Genomic DNA, 15,946 nt, shown 5'->3' with positions numbered 1-15,946 from the left:
GTTTCTTGGATTATGGTAGAAGATGGTTAATAGTAGTAGAATATTAGATGTCACCATCTGAAAACTAGGTGTTTTTATTTCGATGACAACAGGTGAATCTTAGAGGATTACTTAGTTCAGGAAAGAGAAACAAGCTTTTAATGTAGTATTTAAACAGTTTTGTGATAAGAGAGATCTTAGATTTCTTACATAGATTTATTTTTTTTAGTCTTACCTAGATTTATGCTCACAAGGACCACTGACTTACCTGGCAGTGGAAATTTGCCAAATAGAGTCATTTTCTTGTGGGCAGCTGCGATATTGGAGTATGTTGCATTCTGTCTCTGATATGGTCTACTGATTGGTGTACAGAGCATTTAGCAGCATGAATCTCAGTAGCTCTTATATGAGGAGATCTAGCATGTTATAGTGGGTATAGAGTAGAAGGGCAGTTTTAAGTTACGCTTTCTTTTCGTGCTCATTTTATCAGATTTCGGAATGATTTGAGATTTTTTAAGACTACTTTCATTCAGGCTCACTTTCGTGTATATTTGTACCTCACTTTTTTCTTCATCTCATAAAACTCACATTTTGGTATCACAGTAGAACATACTACTAAAGTTTTTGCCTCCATTTCTGCTATCAGAATCTTAACCTAGCTTTGTATTGTTCTTCTAGTCTTTTTCTTTTTTCCTCATATTTAAAAAAATATCCCTGTTGGAAAGAATGTTTGCTTCAGTTTACCATTCTTCATTCTGTGCCTCCAGCTTTTAAGTTATATGAATAGTATCCCTTTGGCTTGGGGTTGGGAAGATTAAAATGAGAGTATATGAGATATATTCTGTAGTAAGCTTGAAAAGGCACCCTTGGAAATAGATTCTTGGGAAAACACTTAGGTCAAAACAACATTTTGGAGTCTATGAAATGGAATTTACTGGAAAGTTAGAGGTGCTACTGTTTCCCTAGGCGCTCTACTTGTGACAGTTAAGTGTAGATTGAGCCCAGGGCTCAGCACATTAGAGACTTAAGGAAGAAATCATTTCTTCAATTTTTCCTCTGCAGTGGTGGTGACCGCGGTGGCTTCAAAAATTTTGGTGGTAAGTGCTGAGTATCCCAAAATGTTTCAGTGGAAATGCTATATAAACCTAAAAGCCACCAATATCCCGCAGACGCAGTCTAAGCCCTTTCTTACTCTGTTGAGGCTGGTGTGTGTTGTGTGCTTAAAAAAAAATTTATATATATATACATATATATATATCAAAGAAAACATTAAAAAGCCAAAGTTGATCTCAAACAGACCAATGGGTTTCTGCACAGTGAATTTGCATGAAAGAGTCTGTGGTGACCGATGAATGAGACTTCCACTGGATTTTGACAATAACATTTTTAAATAAAGGTAGCTGACATGGTGTTGTTAAATTATTAGGGTTTTCCAATCAGCCTTCACAACCAGAGCTTAACCAAAGTGATACTAGTATAATGCCAAAGTGGCGGTACCGTCTGGGACAAGTTTAAGGAAATAATTGACTTTCATCTTGATTTCTTAAACTTAATAAAACTTAATTTATATATTTACTTTGTAAATCTGTGATGGTTGACTTTCAAGGATTTTGGAACTATTGACTTTTCATGCCTTGGTTTTTATTACTAGTTTTTCATGATTTCTAATGAGTTGCCTTAAATAGCTTTTTTTTTTTTTTCTTTTTCTTTTCCTTTCCCTTAGGTCACAGGGATTATGGACCCAGACCAGATGCTGGTAAGGTTTATGGTAGTTTGTGACTTGCCATTAAGAGAACATTAGTTTTCCAATTTTTCAAGGGAAAAGTGTGTGTGTTTGGAGAGTTAGGACAGGAGGAAGATTTAATTTGATAGTGCTTCCGGAATTGGGGAGCTACACTTCTGAAAATATACCAGAAAGAAAAATTCAGGGAAATTGATTGGAAAGTTTGCTGGGAAGATTGCTATGTTTGTGGTTTCCCATGCTCTGCTTTTTCTTCTGTGAAGAAATACTTGATCTTGTATTGCTAATTAACATTGCTTATTTAAATATTACAGATCAGATTTGAGAGAGTTGATAATCATTGGGAATTTGAAGTAGAAAAACTATGAGTATGAAAACATTACATCAATTGGTAGTCTGCTTAGAGGGCTTAAGAAACAATTCATACGTGGGGAGAATTGTCTTACTCTGGGCAGAGTCACAAATTTCATATGGCTTTTATTTTTAAATGAAATTTAAGGCTACCTGGAGCCTTTTGGAAGTTATGATTTAGATATTAAAATTCTATTTGAGCCAAAAAATTTTAATATATTGAAATCAGAACTTTTGTTTTTATTAAGATGCCAAAGTATTCTATATGGATGGCAATTTCTGAATTATCCCTTGATGGACTGAATTTTTGTACATCTTTCTTACTTTGTTGTACTAATCCAAAAGTGTGCGTGTAAGGTAAGGTGTGTGACAAGGTGCCCCTACCCTCTGGTATATACAAAGCTTATGCAATGAATGGGAAACCAGCAGTTGTGCTTGGCTTGCTTGGAAGTCCAAAGTTAGATTTGCGGAATTTTCTACTGGAGAGCCTTAAAAGTATTGATTGAGCCATAAAGCGCTAAAGCTCTCCAAAGAAAGGAATGCTAACTTATACTAACGGTCTTCATCTCTTCATGAGCTTCAGCCCTGTATCAATCTAAGGAGTAAGATTTCTAAGATCTCCCTTAATTGGTCTGTATTTCACATACTGTGGACTTGATCCACATTAACTGAAGTTTAGTTGTAAGGATTGGATCTGCTACCAAATAACTATGATGACCACTTTGCATGTTGATATAAGATTTTTTGTATATTGGTCCTTTTTTCCTTTTGGTAATAGAAATATTGTACAATAAATTATTGCTCTTGATTACTGAACAGGATGTAGTAAAACCAAGGAATATGTAAAATTAACCACATTTTTTTCCCCCTTAGATTCAGAATCTGATAATTCAGATAACAACACAATCTTTGTGCAAGGACTTGGGGAGGGTGTGTCTACAGATCAAGTGGGGGAGTTCTTTAAACAAATAGGAATTATCAAGGTGAGTAGGAAGTATGGCTTATCTTGAAAATCTCATAATTATTAGCATATTCTAGTTAAGATACATAGATTATATAAGCTTCTGTCTTAAAATTCCCTAATACAAATGCCAAATCATGTCTGTAGGCCTTTTGCTAAATTTGCTACATACATGAAAATTGTATTCCTTTTTAATTTATCTTTCCATAGTCTTCTACAGCTTTAGCTTTCAGCCTTGGACTCTAAAAATAGCCTCTGCCTAGCTCCTAAAATTGTGAGAACCAAATGAGATTGTGAGAACATTTTATAGAATCTGAAAAGCCAGGGACGTCTGGGTGGCTCAGCAGTTTAGCACTTGCCTTCAGCCCAGTATGTGATCCTGGAGTTCTGGGATCACGTCCCACATCAGGTTCCCTGTGTGGAACCTGCTTCTCCCTCTGCCTATGTCTCTGCCTCTCTCTCTCTGTCTCTCTCATGAATAAATAAATAAATTCTTAAAAAAAAAAAAAAAGATTCTGAAAGGCCATTATATAGGCAGACTGCGCTATATGTATTAGCTGAGTACATAATGCTTTATTTCATAACTGTATTTATTGTTTGCTTATGTGTCTTGTGCACTGTTTGTTTCATGTATGTATTTCTCCTCTCTTCAACTAGAAAGCAGCAGTTAAAGTAGTGTTGGGTAGATTGTAGCATTGCCTGAAATCAGTTTGTAGTTGTCCTTGTTTTGGTGTCTGTGGAATTACTCATTTTTTCACCCCATTTTTGGGGAGTTAAAATTTCTTTAGAAATGTATTACCACATGATGTAAAAAATTTACGCAATTCTGAAGAGTAAACATTCTTTGTCTTCCACTCCCATCCCAGCCAGCTGCAGTTTGTATACCTTAGTGGTAATCTATTAATTTGCCTGGTGTACATTCTTCCTGACTTTTTTATGTTTTACAAGGTACATTTTTACATGAAGCATTATCTACATTTTTTTTGTGAGTTTCAAGAAATTATACATAGATAAAACATTGTATCATTTTCATAGCTTGGGTTTTACTTAAGTTTTCCTTTTCAGAACCAATAGAAAACTTCATTTTTATATTAGGTACATAGATTTGTAGTATGGATATGTGAATTCCTTTAAAAAAAAATCTTTAATTGTGTGGTTTATGATTACTTTTTCTTAAAATGCTGATACCAGCTTTTTGTTTCTTCAGACAAATAAGAAGACAGGAAAACCAATGATAAATCTGTATACAGACAAGGACACAGGGAAGCCAAAAGGAGAGGCAACAGTGTCATTTGATGATCCTCCTTCAGCTAAGGCAGCCATTGACTGGTTTGATGGTATATCTTATTCATATAGTTTCAATATGCAGTTTGGTTAAATGTTTTCTAGTCTTGAAGTCAAAATATATTCTAGTAACTGGTTGTTTTCATGTTTACTTTTGTGGATATTTTTTATTAAAAATAAAAACCAGGGATCCCTGGGTGGCGCAGCGGTTTGGCGCCTGCCTTTGGCCCAGGGCGCGATCCTGGAGACCCGGGATCGAATCCCACGTCAGGCTCCCGGTGCATGGAGCCTGCTTCTCCCTCTGCCTGTGTCTCTGCCTCTCTCTCTCTCTGTGACTATCATAAATAAATAAAAATTAAAAAAAAAAAAAAACATTAGAAAAAAAAATGAAGACCAGAGTTTTTACATATCTTTAGAAATGAGGTAGAAGAGCTCTCTCATTGTTTGTCTCCAGTATTTCCTTTTTTTTTTTTTTTTAAATTTTTATTTATTTATGATAGTCACACAGAGAGAGAGAGAGAGAGAGAGAGAGGCAGAGACACAGGCAGAGGGAGAAGCAGGCTCCATGCACCGGGAGCCTGATGTGGGATTCGATCCCGGGTCTCTAGGATCATGCCCTGGGCCAAAGGCAGGCACCAAAACGCTGCGCCACCCAGGGATCCCCTCTCCAGTATTTCCTTATTACTCTACCTTGTGCTTGAAGCCACCCTGATGGAAATTTAGAGGGTTGACCTGCTTAACTCTCTTCTTTGTAAATTTAGATTAATATCTCTTCAAATATAAAGTTAATACATATTTGGAAGAAATGTTAAGACTTTTTTCCCCCAAAACAGGAAAATATGGGAAAGTAGAAGAAAGCAGTAAAGCATCTGTAATCCTCTACTTAGAGATAATCATTGATTTTATATATATATATATATATATATTTTTTTTATAATATTTTTTAATACGGGGATCTTGGGTGGCTCAGTGGTTGAGTGTTTGCCTTTGGCTCAGGTTGTGATCCCGGGGGTCCTAGGATTGAGTCCTGCATCAGGCTCCTTGCAGGGAACCTGCTTCACCCTCTGCCTATGTTTCTATCTCTCTCTGTGTCTTTCATGAATAAATAAAATATTTAAAAAAAATTTTTTTTCCTTCCATTCTTTTAAAAGTATTTAAGAAAAATAGTTTATCATTATACTCCAAATGTAGTTTTGTCTCATCTTTTTTTCACTTAACATTTTAACAGTCATTTCCCCATGTTATTAGAAATTCATTGTTTTATACTCTAATTAGAACCAACACCAACTGCGTGTTTACTGGTTTATAGTGTAGACATGGTCCTAGAAACTTTATATGCATTAATTCAGTTTGGTCCTCAAAATAACTGTATGAGACATGCACCCTATTACTACTATTTTTAGATTTTGAAACAGACACAGAGAAGCTGTATAATTTCCAGGGTCAGGGATCCCTGGGTGGCTCAGTGGTTTAGCGCCTGCCTTTGGCCCAGGGCGCGATCCTGCAGTCCCGGGGTCAAGTCCCACGTCAGGCTCCTGGCATGGAGCCTGCTTCTCCCTCCTCCTGTGTCTCTGCCTCTCTCTCTCTCTCTCTCTCTCTCTCTCTCTCTCTCTGTGTCTATCATAAATAAATAAATAAATCTTTAAAAAAATTTTTTCCAAGGTCATAGCATAACTGGCAGAGTCAGGATTTAAACTCAGGCAGTCTGGATCCACAGTCTCTAAAGGACTTAACCATACTAGATGAAATTGACAGATACCTGAGGTCCCTCTGGTTCTGAGATGATTGTACCTATGTCTTTCAAAACATAATTGCATTTCTTTATTTCTTAAAAAATGAGATTGTGATACTCTTCCTGTCGTCATCTTCATATTCTTTACTTTTTTGCATTAATTTGTCAGGCCTTATCACCTTGCTCTTTAAGACGTGGTCCATTTTCCTCATTTGTTTTCTATAGTTTTGGTGAATTAAAACACAATCTCTTTTGCTCATTATGTTAAAAGTAATTGTGCTTTTTTCCCATAGGGCATGGGAGCCTCTTAACTCCATAGTTCAGGTTATTCTGTAGCTTTGAAAATACTGATCCTTGAGTGGCTTCCTAGGTCATACTGTCTGATATTGTGGAAAGTTGCCAGCCATAATGATAAGGGCTTTGATCAGGATTCTGAGGCTTCTGGAATTGCAATCATTTTATGAATCTTCTGGTTTAATATAAAGTAAAAAGATTAATTACTATCTCTAAGGCCCTGGGGCAGAATATATATATATGTGTGTGTGTGTTTGTAAGCAATCACATATGCTTTCATTTTTTGGGCCTGTATTATTTTTAAAAATGCTACTTGTATATGGTTAAAAAAGTTTCAAACTATACCAGAAGTGTGTAGTAAAAAATGGGCTTGCTTTCTACCTTTGACCTCCAGTGATCTGTTTTTCCCTACTGAGAGTTGAGCATAATAGGCAATGTACATATAGCATATGTGTGCATGTAAGGGCACTTGTGCTCACCAACACACTCATTCCCCTTTATAAAACAGAAGTGGTAGCATACTATACACATGGTTCTGCACTTGGCTCTTCTCATATAAAAATGTTAGATGTGGGTTTTTTTCTTTTTTTTCTCCTTAGTAAGAAGTAACTGCGTCCAAGTGACAGATTTGCTTTACTCAATAGATTATGTTTTAGCACTGTTATTTTGACCCTTAGGGAACACTGGTGTGTTTGAATTTTTGTGAGGACGTGTTACTGCTCTGAAACTAAGAATTTCTAAGATAGTTTTATATTTTATTGAGAGTTGGAGATGTGGAGTAGCATTTCTTCAAAACTCTTTTTTTCTTAGGAAAAGAATTCCATGGCAATATCATTAAAGTGTCCTTTGCTACCAGAAGACCTGAATTCATGAGAGGAGGTGGAAGTGGAGGTGGGCGACGAGGTAAGTCACTTGTTTCTCACAGGCCTGGATATTGTACAAAGGGTTTCAGGCCCGGATATTGTACAGAGGGTTTAAATTTGAGTCCATGTTCTGTCTCTGTTGTGTGAACTACTCCACAGGTTTTTTTCTCCTTCTGTCTTAGAGTGGGTACTGAAAGGAGATTTGGTAAATAGGTGTCATAATAGCTAAGTAAGTAGTTGGAAGAAAATTTTAGAAGTACTTTTGGAAAGCTTTGTGGCAGTTTGTTATTCACCTGGAGATCAGGAGGCAATTGTTTAAGTGATACCTAATTAGGTAATCAGACCAGCTTCTAAGTTCCCTGATAGAGTTGCTACCACCTTGTTCATTTCTGTTGCGTTTAATTCCTTAGATTTGGAATATGTCTTCTGTACTTTTATCACTGACATTCTCAAACCAAGGAGAGTATTCTAGAAAGTTTGAAGTTTAGTGCATTTTTGCACTATAATATGTGCCTGAGGTCTTTTCCCACATTTCTTGGATTTACTAATAAGTAAAGCCTCAAATGAAAGATTCAGAGTTTTACCATAAGGGGTTAATTTTGGAGCGGCCACCAAATTATTGATGGTTACTTGCTCTTAGTTCTTTCATATGGTGCTTTTCCTCTGCTGGGTTTAATGTTGGCCGCTGGTTTTTCTCTCCCACCCTTCTTTCCCTCAGGCCGTGGAGGATATAGAGGTCGTGGAGGCTTTCAGGGGAGAGGTGGAGACCCCAAAAGTGGAGACTGGGTTTGCCCTAATCCGTAAGTATCCAGTTTATTCTGGCGGTAGTAGGAGTTGGGGTTGGAGGATACAAGAGGGGTTTCTGATTGAATTAGAAACTATTGAACGTTTTTTTAAAATTTTCCCCCTTTCTCAGGTCATGTGGAAATATGAACTTTGCTCGAAGGAATTCTTGCAACCAGTGTAATGAGCCCAGACCAGAGGACTCTCGTCCCTCAGGAGGAGGTGTGTCCGCTGTTAACAGCATCTACATGGCATTTATCTTCTGACTGGCATTAGGGATGCTTTACATTATCATGCTGGCCTCACTGGTTTGCATCTCTGCCTTGCAGATTTCCGGGGAAGAGGCTACGGTGGAGAGAGGGGCTATAGAGGTCGTGGGGGCAGAGGTGGAGACCGAGGAGGCTATGGCGCAGACAGGAGCAGCGGTGGCTACGGAGGAGACAGAAGTGGTGGCGGCGGCTATGGAGGAGACAGAAGTGGGGGTGGCTATGGTGGAGACAGAAGTGGGGGTGGCTATGGTGGGGACCGAGGAGGCGGTTATGGTGGGGACCGAGGAGGCGGCTACGGGGGAGACCGAGGAGGCGGCTATGGAGGAGACCGAGGAGGCGGCTACGGAGGAGACCGAGGAGGCGGCTACGGAGGTGACCGAGGAGGAGGCTATGGTGGAGACCGAGGCGGTTATGGAGGAGACCGCAGTGGGGGGGGCTATGGAGGAGACCGCGGTGGTGGCGGGGGCTACGGTGGAGACCGAGGTGGCGGCTACGGAGGAGACAGAAGTGGGGGCGGCTATGGAGGAGACCGAGGAGGCTATGGAGGCAAAATGGGAGGAAGGTGAGTATTAGAATGTATTTATTAATCTTTTTACCTCACTGCTCCTAGACTTTAGGATCTGAGCCCTTTTTGTCACATTTTCTTAATGTCCAGTTTTTTTAGAACTTGAATTTTTCTTTGGAAGCTCTCAGTGAGGATGCAGAAGATTCATTTAGTTTTCTGTTTAGACTAAATGTTTTTCTAAACTAGAAACTAGTTTTTCTAAAACTCAGTTTTGTTTTGGAAATTGTTTCATAAGAGTACGTATATATGAACGTATGCTGTTTTTCTTCATGGCTAAAGATAATTGAGATTGAGTGATAATCTGAAACTATGTAAATCAGAGGTTCTTAATCTAAGTAAGGGGGAGCACACCTTTTATAGGAGTGTGTTTTCTGAAATCCTATGTGTTGTGCCACCCTGTAGTTCCTCTGGAGATTCTTGTAAAACCTTTTCCAGATGAAAATTGCTGATGGTACTGATGGGAGTGTTGTGCACGTGAATGGCGTAGAGGCAGAAGAAGTTGAATGACCAGTCATTTGAAAGAACTTCAGTTATTATGCTAAGCATCTGTATGCTAGAGGCAGTATAGGGTAGTGAGAATTAGTATAACACATGGTTAAGAGCATGGAGTTTAGAGACAAGACTTCTCTGGGTTCACATTGTGTCTCCACCACTTACTGTGTGACCTTAGACAAGTTACTTAACCCTTTGGAGCATCAGTGTTTCTCACCTATAAAATGGGGCCAATAATACCTCCTTTGTGGAGTCAGATTAGATTATATTATGACAGTTCCTGGCCCATAGTAAGTGCTATATAATTGTTAGCCATTAGTAATTCTCTTTTGAGCCCTTCTGTGTGGCAAATGCTGTGGAGTGTCTTTATTTTCTTTAGTTTGAGTCCTTTCAACCCCATGAGGTAGATTTATTTTCCATTTTATGGAGTAAAACAGTAACTTTTCCAAGGTCACATAGTAAGTGGCAGACTCAGAATAGATATTTGTTTGCCTAATTCTGTTAAGCCACTCTTGTATTTAGAGTGCTGGAATTGGCACAGTCCCTGACCTCCAGAAATATCGCAGTGGTTTGGAGTCCTTATTCTAGATGGGAAGTTTTTAAGAGAGTTACTGATAGCAAAAAGCTGCTTCTAGGAACTTTGTAGGTCTTAAAGCTGTTATCAAGCACCTTCTATGAGTGGAGAAATAAATTAGGTATGGTGTCATTCTTAACAGAAATTGTCAAGCCGATGCCAGTCGCCAACACCCTAAGGAAGTGTCTTGATGCTCCCACTTGGTAGAAAATTAGAATTTAGTCTGGCTCTTTATTTTTCATTCCTAGAAACGACTACAGAAATGATCAGCGCAACCGACCATACTGATGACTGTTTTGAATGTTCCTTTGTCTCTGACATGATCCATAGTGAAATTGCCAGAGTTTTGCCTGCTGCTTTCCTCGTGGCCTCTTCTTGGGTAGTGAAATTAAGTGACATTTGGATTTTTATTTGGGTGGGAGGGCTGGGACAGTTTTTCTTTTAGAAATGTCCATTGAAATTTCCCCATTTAGTTTCCAACCTCCTTTCCAACCCTTGAAGCTAAGTGCGTTGTAAAATATTGCCAAAATGGAAAGTGTTTTGTATTACTGCAATAAAGGCTGCTTGTTTTGTGGACTTTTGTACATTAGTGCATTGTTCTATCACACTCAGGTTTCAGTTCTAGTAGACTCTAACCCTAAAGAATTAATGTGTTGTTTCATTAACTTAAAATGTTACTTTGAACAAGACTGAGTTCCTACTCTGTTTAGAGTAGTAGTTTGCAAAGACTGCATGTCAATGACCTGAGGAGGTTGTCAAAATTACAGATTCCTAGGCCTCACCTCAGGTCTACTGGATCAGAAATTGTTAAGTGTTGGGGGTGGGGTCTAGGAGTCTGTATCAAGCTCACCAGATGGTTTTTTATATAGTCAGTTTAATTGCAGTTTATAGTTGTGATTCAGTTATTTAGGACAGTGTTCTAGATGCTATGAATGTGAGGTCTAAGGGCTAGGTAGGAAGAGTAAAGATTTGGTAAGCCAGAGTCCAGGTACCAGTGTGTATGGTATGTTACTTAAGAGAACTATCTCTCCTACCCTTACCAAGGGTGAGGCATTGCACCAGATGCTGGATATGTTGCCCATCAAGCAAATCATTATACAGTCTGAGAAGTGCTCCAATAAGTACAGGGTGCTTTGAAGGCTGATTGGAAGGACACTTAATCCAGTCACGTGGGATTGAAGAGGCTTGGTAAGTCTTGAGGGAGGAGAAAGAATTGACCAAGTATGAAGGCTAGGTGAGGAAATGGTGTTCTTAGCAGAAAACTAATGACATGAACAAGCAAGTCAGGAATTAAGAGAAAGAATGAAGAACAAACTCTGCATTTGAGAACTGTATGTAGTATATTGTGATTATAGGGGGGAGTTCAAGGAGAGGCCTGCAAAAGGTAAGACGGAGAGGTAAGCAAGCTTGATGAGAAGGTCCTTGCATTTCATTTTCCCCTGCCTCCAAATAGGGAGTCCTTAAAAGATTTTAACCAGAGGAGTGGCCTGACCTGAGTGGCATCACCTGAAAAATGCTTATGTGGAGATACTGGACTGGAGACAGAATGGTAAGCCAGGTGAGAGATACTGGTCTGAGCTCAGATAGTGACTGGATGAGCAGGCGATAACTGAATTGGTGTGAGAAGTGAGGAGGGACATTTGGCAAGATTTGGCTGGATGTCAGAAATTGTGAGGTGAGGAATCAGGTTTCTGGCCTGGTAATTGGGTAGAAATGCTATTCATTTTAAATAAGAGACACTGGGAAAGAAACGGATTGGCAAACAAGATGAGGGGAGTGATTTCATTAGGCAGCTTAGAAAACTGGCATTCAACATTATGCACCCTGATTTTTTCTTTCTTTCTTTTCTTTTTTTTTTTTTTTTTTTTTTAAGATTTTATTTGAGAGGGAGAAAGAGAGCACCCATGATTGGGGGAGAAGGGCAGAGGGAGAGAGAAGCAAGTTCTCTGCCTGATGCAGGGACTCGATATCAGGACTCTGGGATCATGACCTGAGCTGAAGGCAGATACTTAACCGACTGAGCCTCCCAGATGCCCCTGAATTTTTTCTTTACTGACTTGTCTCTGCTAGTTTCTCTATTTGACCTTCACATGTTGAAAGTTTCTCAGGGCTTGTTCTGATCCCCTTTCTCTTTCTGTTTACATCTACTTTTATCCTGGAAGAACTCTTTCAGACTGTGACTTTAAATACCATCTAATACAGTGATGACTACCAAATTTAAGTCTCTAGTTTTGACCTCTGCCCTTAACTCTGGATTGTATTCACCTTCCTACTTGACCTTTTCATTAGGATGTATTGAACAGAAACGTGTGTGTGTGTGTGTGTGTGTGTGTGTGTGTGTGTGTGTATCGCTCTGCCAGGACTAAATAGAACTTTTGATCTCCCTTTCCGGATCAGTTTCTCTTCCTAGGCTTCCTCATCTCAGTAAATGTCTTCACTGTCCTTCCAGACCGGATAGAAAACTTAAGATTTTACACTTAATTTCACTTTCATCTTGTGCCTGCAGATCTTTTTAATTTTATCTCCAAAATATATCCCGAAACCATCTTTATATTTTTGCTTACAATCCTGGTATGAACTATAATCCTCTCTTCCATACAATTGCAAAGCGCATTAATAGGTCCCACTGCACAGTCTTGTTCTCTAAAATCTGTTTTTCCCATAGCAGCCAAATGATACTGTAAGTATGTGAATGATGGTGCTGTGCTTTCTTAAAAGCCTTTCATTGACTTTTTTGTTTAAATTTTTTAGTAGTCTCCATGCCCAGTGTGGGGTTTAAACTTACAACTTGAGATTGAATCTCATGCTCCACCTTCTGAGCCAGCCAGGTGCACCCCATTGGCTATAAATTCCTTACTCTGCCTTCAAAGCCCTTATGATCTGGCCTCTCTCTCCAACCTTATTATGTGACATTTATCCATATTTACCTTGCTTTAACTACATTGATCTTTCAAGTAGCCAACATACAGGACATCATTAGTTTCAGATGTAGTGTTTCAATAATTTTTCAGTTGTGTATAACACCCAGTGCTCATCACATCATGTGCCTAATGCCCATCACCAATTACCCCATCCCTTCATTACCCCCACCTACCCCATCTACCTACCAACTGTTTGTTTTCCATAGTCTTTCATGGTTGGTTTCCCTCTGATTTCTTCCCATTCAGTTTTCCCTCCCTTCTCCTATTATCTACTGTACTGTTTCTTACATTCCACATATAATTCTTGTTGGTACCAAATAAGCTTCTGCTTCAGTATCTTTGCATATCCTTTGTCTAGGATTCTCCTTCCTCAAATATTCACATGGCTGACACCTTTTCACTGCCGTGTTGGGTCAGATTTCACCCCTTGTCCCTGGCCTTCCTATTAAAAACCCTACCTCTACTCAGTGACTCTCATATCACCTCTTATAATGTCATCACAATATCACTATTTGGAATGACGTTTTTGTGGTTGTCAATTTCTCTTTTCTCCATTAGAATATAAGCTCCAGGAGGGTAGGGAACCTTATCTTTTGTTCACTACCTAGAACAGAGTAGGTACTCCATGAATATTGACTAAATGAATGAGTTTGTTATAGATACAGATTTGAGATTAATGAGAGCTATTAATATATAAATGGTAATTAAAGTGCTAGTGGATATAATTATAGTAAGACTGTTTAGAGTACTGCTTCACCACTGAAGCTGTATACTTGAGGAAGTTTAAAACACAAGGATGCTGGGTTCCACTCCAAAACAATGAAATCTGTTAGGTCTAGGCATTTAAAAAAAAAAAAGCCCCAATTGATTTTAATGGTTTGGAAAGACAGCATGTAGAGAGAGAAGAGGACAGGACTCTGAGAAATACTAATATTTAAGAGACAATAGAAGAGGATCCTGAGAGACTGGGAATGGCCAGTGAGGTGTTGGTAGAACCCAAGGAAAGAGTGGATTTTAAGGAGGGAGAAGCTAGGCCAAGTCACGCAAAGGATAAAAAGCACCTCATGCTGTAACATGGAGATTGTGAATTATCTTACCATAGGGTTTCTCAGCCTTGATACTACTGATACTTGGATTGGGTAATTCTTTTTCTTTTTTTTTTTTTAACAATTATTATTTATTTATTTAAAAGATTTTATTTATTTATTCATGAGATACACAGAGAGAGAGAGAGAGAGAGAGGCAGAGACACAGGCAGAGGGAGAAGCAGGCTCCCTGCAAGGAGCCTGTGTGGGACTTGATCCCCGGTCTCCAGGATCACGCTCTGGGCTGAAGGCAGGTGCTAAACCACTGAGCCACTCAGGGATCCCCATTATTTATTTATTTATTCATGAGAGACACAGAGAGAGGCAGAGGGAGAAGCAGGCTCCGTGCAGGGAGCCTGATGCAGGACTTGATCCCAGGACCACAGAATCACTCCCTGAGCTGAAGGCAGATGCTCAACTGCTGAGTCATCCAGGCATCCCAGATTGGATAATTCTGTGCTGTGAGGGGCTGCCTTGTGCCTTATAGGATGTTTAGCAGCATTGCTGGCCTCTACCACAAGACACCAGTAGCAGCCCCCAGTTGTGACAACTAAAAGTGTCTCCCAACATTGTCAAATGTCCTTTGTGGGGCAGAATTGCCCCCTTTGAGATCCACGGCCTTAGCAAAAGGCATTTTGGTAGAGAATTGAATTCTGAACCCAAACTGAAGTGGAATGATGAATAATAGAAATTAGAGAAATGACGACTGGTAATGGGGACAACTAAGAATCTTGAATATGAAGGGTGGTTAGAGGTGGTGTAAGTTAAGAAGAGGAGGCATCTAGACAGGAATCTGGGTTTGTGGGAGGTTATTTTTAAGATGGGTGAGAATTAGCATGTTTATACACTACTTGCAAAGAGATGGGGGACAGTTGAAGGAATGATGACCAGAACCCTGGTGAAGGATTTGCCTTAGAATGCCTCTTGTTACTGGTCGTAAGGATAGTTGCCAGTAGTAATGGTAACAGATGATTAATATCTCTTGGGAGGTTCTTAATGTGCCTGGCATTGTTATAAGCAATCTGTGTTAACTAATTTTCACAACAATGCTGTGAACCAGGGAGGTATAGGAAACACTTGAGAGAAGAGGTGAATGGTATGAATGATTTTGATTGCCACTTGGCTTTTCATAGGATACAGTGAGGAACAGAGGCACTTGGAGGCTAAGCAACTTGCCTAGGTCAGATCTCTAGTGAATGGCAGAGTCAGGATTCTAATCCAAGGATCTGGCCTCAGAGCCTATGCTCTTTACTGTGTACAAGGATGCTTATAACAGAGGTGGCAGGAAGTTGAGGTAATTCCATCTGATGTCTTCCCCCCCCGCACCCAACCGTGTATAGTAAAATTTAATGGTGTGCTGAGAGTTGGGGAATATTATAGAAAGTTTGAAGAGATTGTAGTAAATATGAGGAAAGTATTAATGACTAGGAACCCGTAAAATTGCCAGACAATAATAAGAGGTCAGTTAACATAAGGGGCAAGTGTTTTGTGGGTACAGTCTGGATGGTTGTGATTTTTCTCCATCTTTAATCAGCAACCTATTAATAGGAACAGGCAGTTTGATTCAGGGTTTGTTTGGGATTTTACTTGTCAGAAATTAGTAATCTAAATAAATTTTTTAAAAAAATTTTATTTCTTTATCCATGAGAGACACACACAGAGAGAGAGACAGAGACACAGGCAGAGAGAAAAGTAGGCTCCATGCAGGTTGCCTGATAATGGGACTCGACCCCGAGACTCCAGGATCACGCCCTGGGCCGAAGGCAGGCACCTAACCACTGAGCCACCCAGGCATCCCTAAATAAAAATTTCTAATTTGTCTTCTACCTAGTGGAGTATGAAAAGAGTGAGGATAGTAGTCGATAGGTGAAGTACAGGCTGAGTAAGAAGAAAAGGAAGTTATTGAATGTAGGGATGTCAAGAACATAATGTTATTGAGATTCAAAGAACTGGTGGTGGGGATAAAAGGAGCTGGATAGATAGAAGGTTTGGGTTAGAAAGTAGATGTTCAGGATTTTGGAGATGAAGCAATTCCTGGGGATGACGGGCTAG

The 15,946-nt window shown here is 39.4% G+C and overlaps 1 protein-coding gene across 2 annotated transcripts in view; it reads left to right on the top strand.

Moving 5' to 3' along the window:
• TAF15 (TATA-box binding protein associated factor 15) overlaps positions 1–10,464 on the top strand; it is a 30,515-nt gene extending 20,051 nt beyond the window's left edge. For both annotated transcript variants that reach the window (XM_025440549.3, XM_049114210.1), the window contains exons 8-16: positions 1,042–1,076; positions 1,703–1,735; positions 2,945–3,054; positions 4,240–4,369; positions 7,153–7,245; positions 7,924–8,005; positions 8,122–8,210; positions 8,318–8,819; positions 10,137–10,464. In XM_025440549.3, coding sequence (XP_025296334.1) covers positions 1,042–1,076; positions 1,703–1,735; positions 2,945–3,054; positions 4,240–4,369; positions 7,153–7,245; positions 7,924–8,005; positions 8,122–8,210; positions 8,318–8,819; positions 10,137–10,176 — 1,114 coding nt within the window. In that variant the 3' untranslated portion in view covers positions 10,177–10,464. The remainder of the gene's footprint in view (positions 1–1,041; positions 1,077–1,702; positions 1,736–2,944; positions 3,055–4,239; positions 4,370–7,152; positions 7,246–7,923; positions 8,006–8,121; positions 8,211–8,317; positions 8,820–10,136) is intronic.
• The last annotated feature ends 5,482 nt before the right edge of the window (positions 10,465–15,946 follow it).

This window comes from Canis lupus, chromosome 9 (assembly GCF_003254725.2).
Source record: "Canis lupus dingo isolate Sandy chromosome 9, ASM325472v2, whole genome shotgun sequence".
NCBI classification, from domain to species: Eukaryota; Metazoa; Chordata; class Mammalia; order Carnivora; family Canidae; genus Canis; species Canis lupus.
Note: the sequence above shows the minus strand (reverse complement) of the source record. Positions and strands in the feature narration are given on the sequence as shown.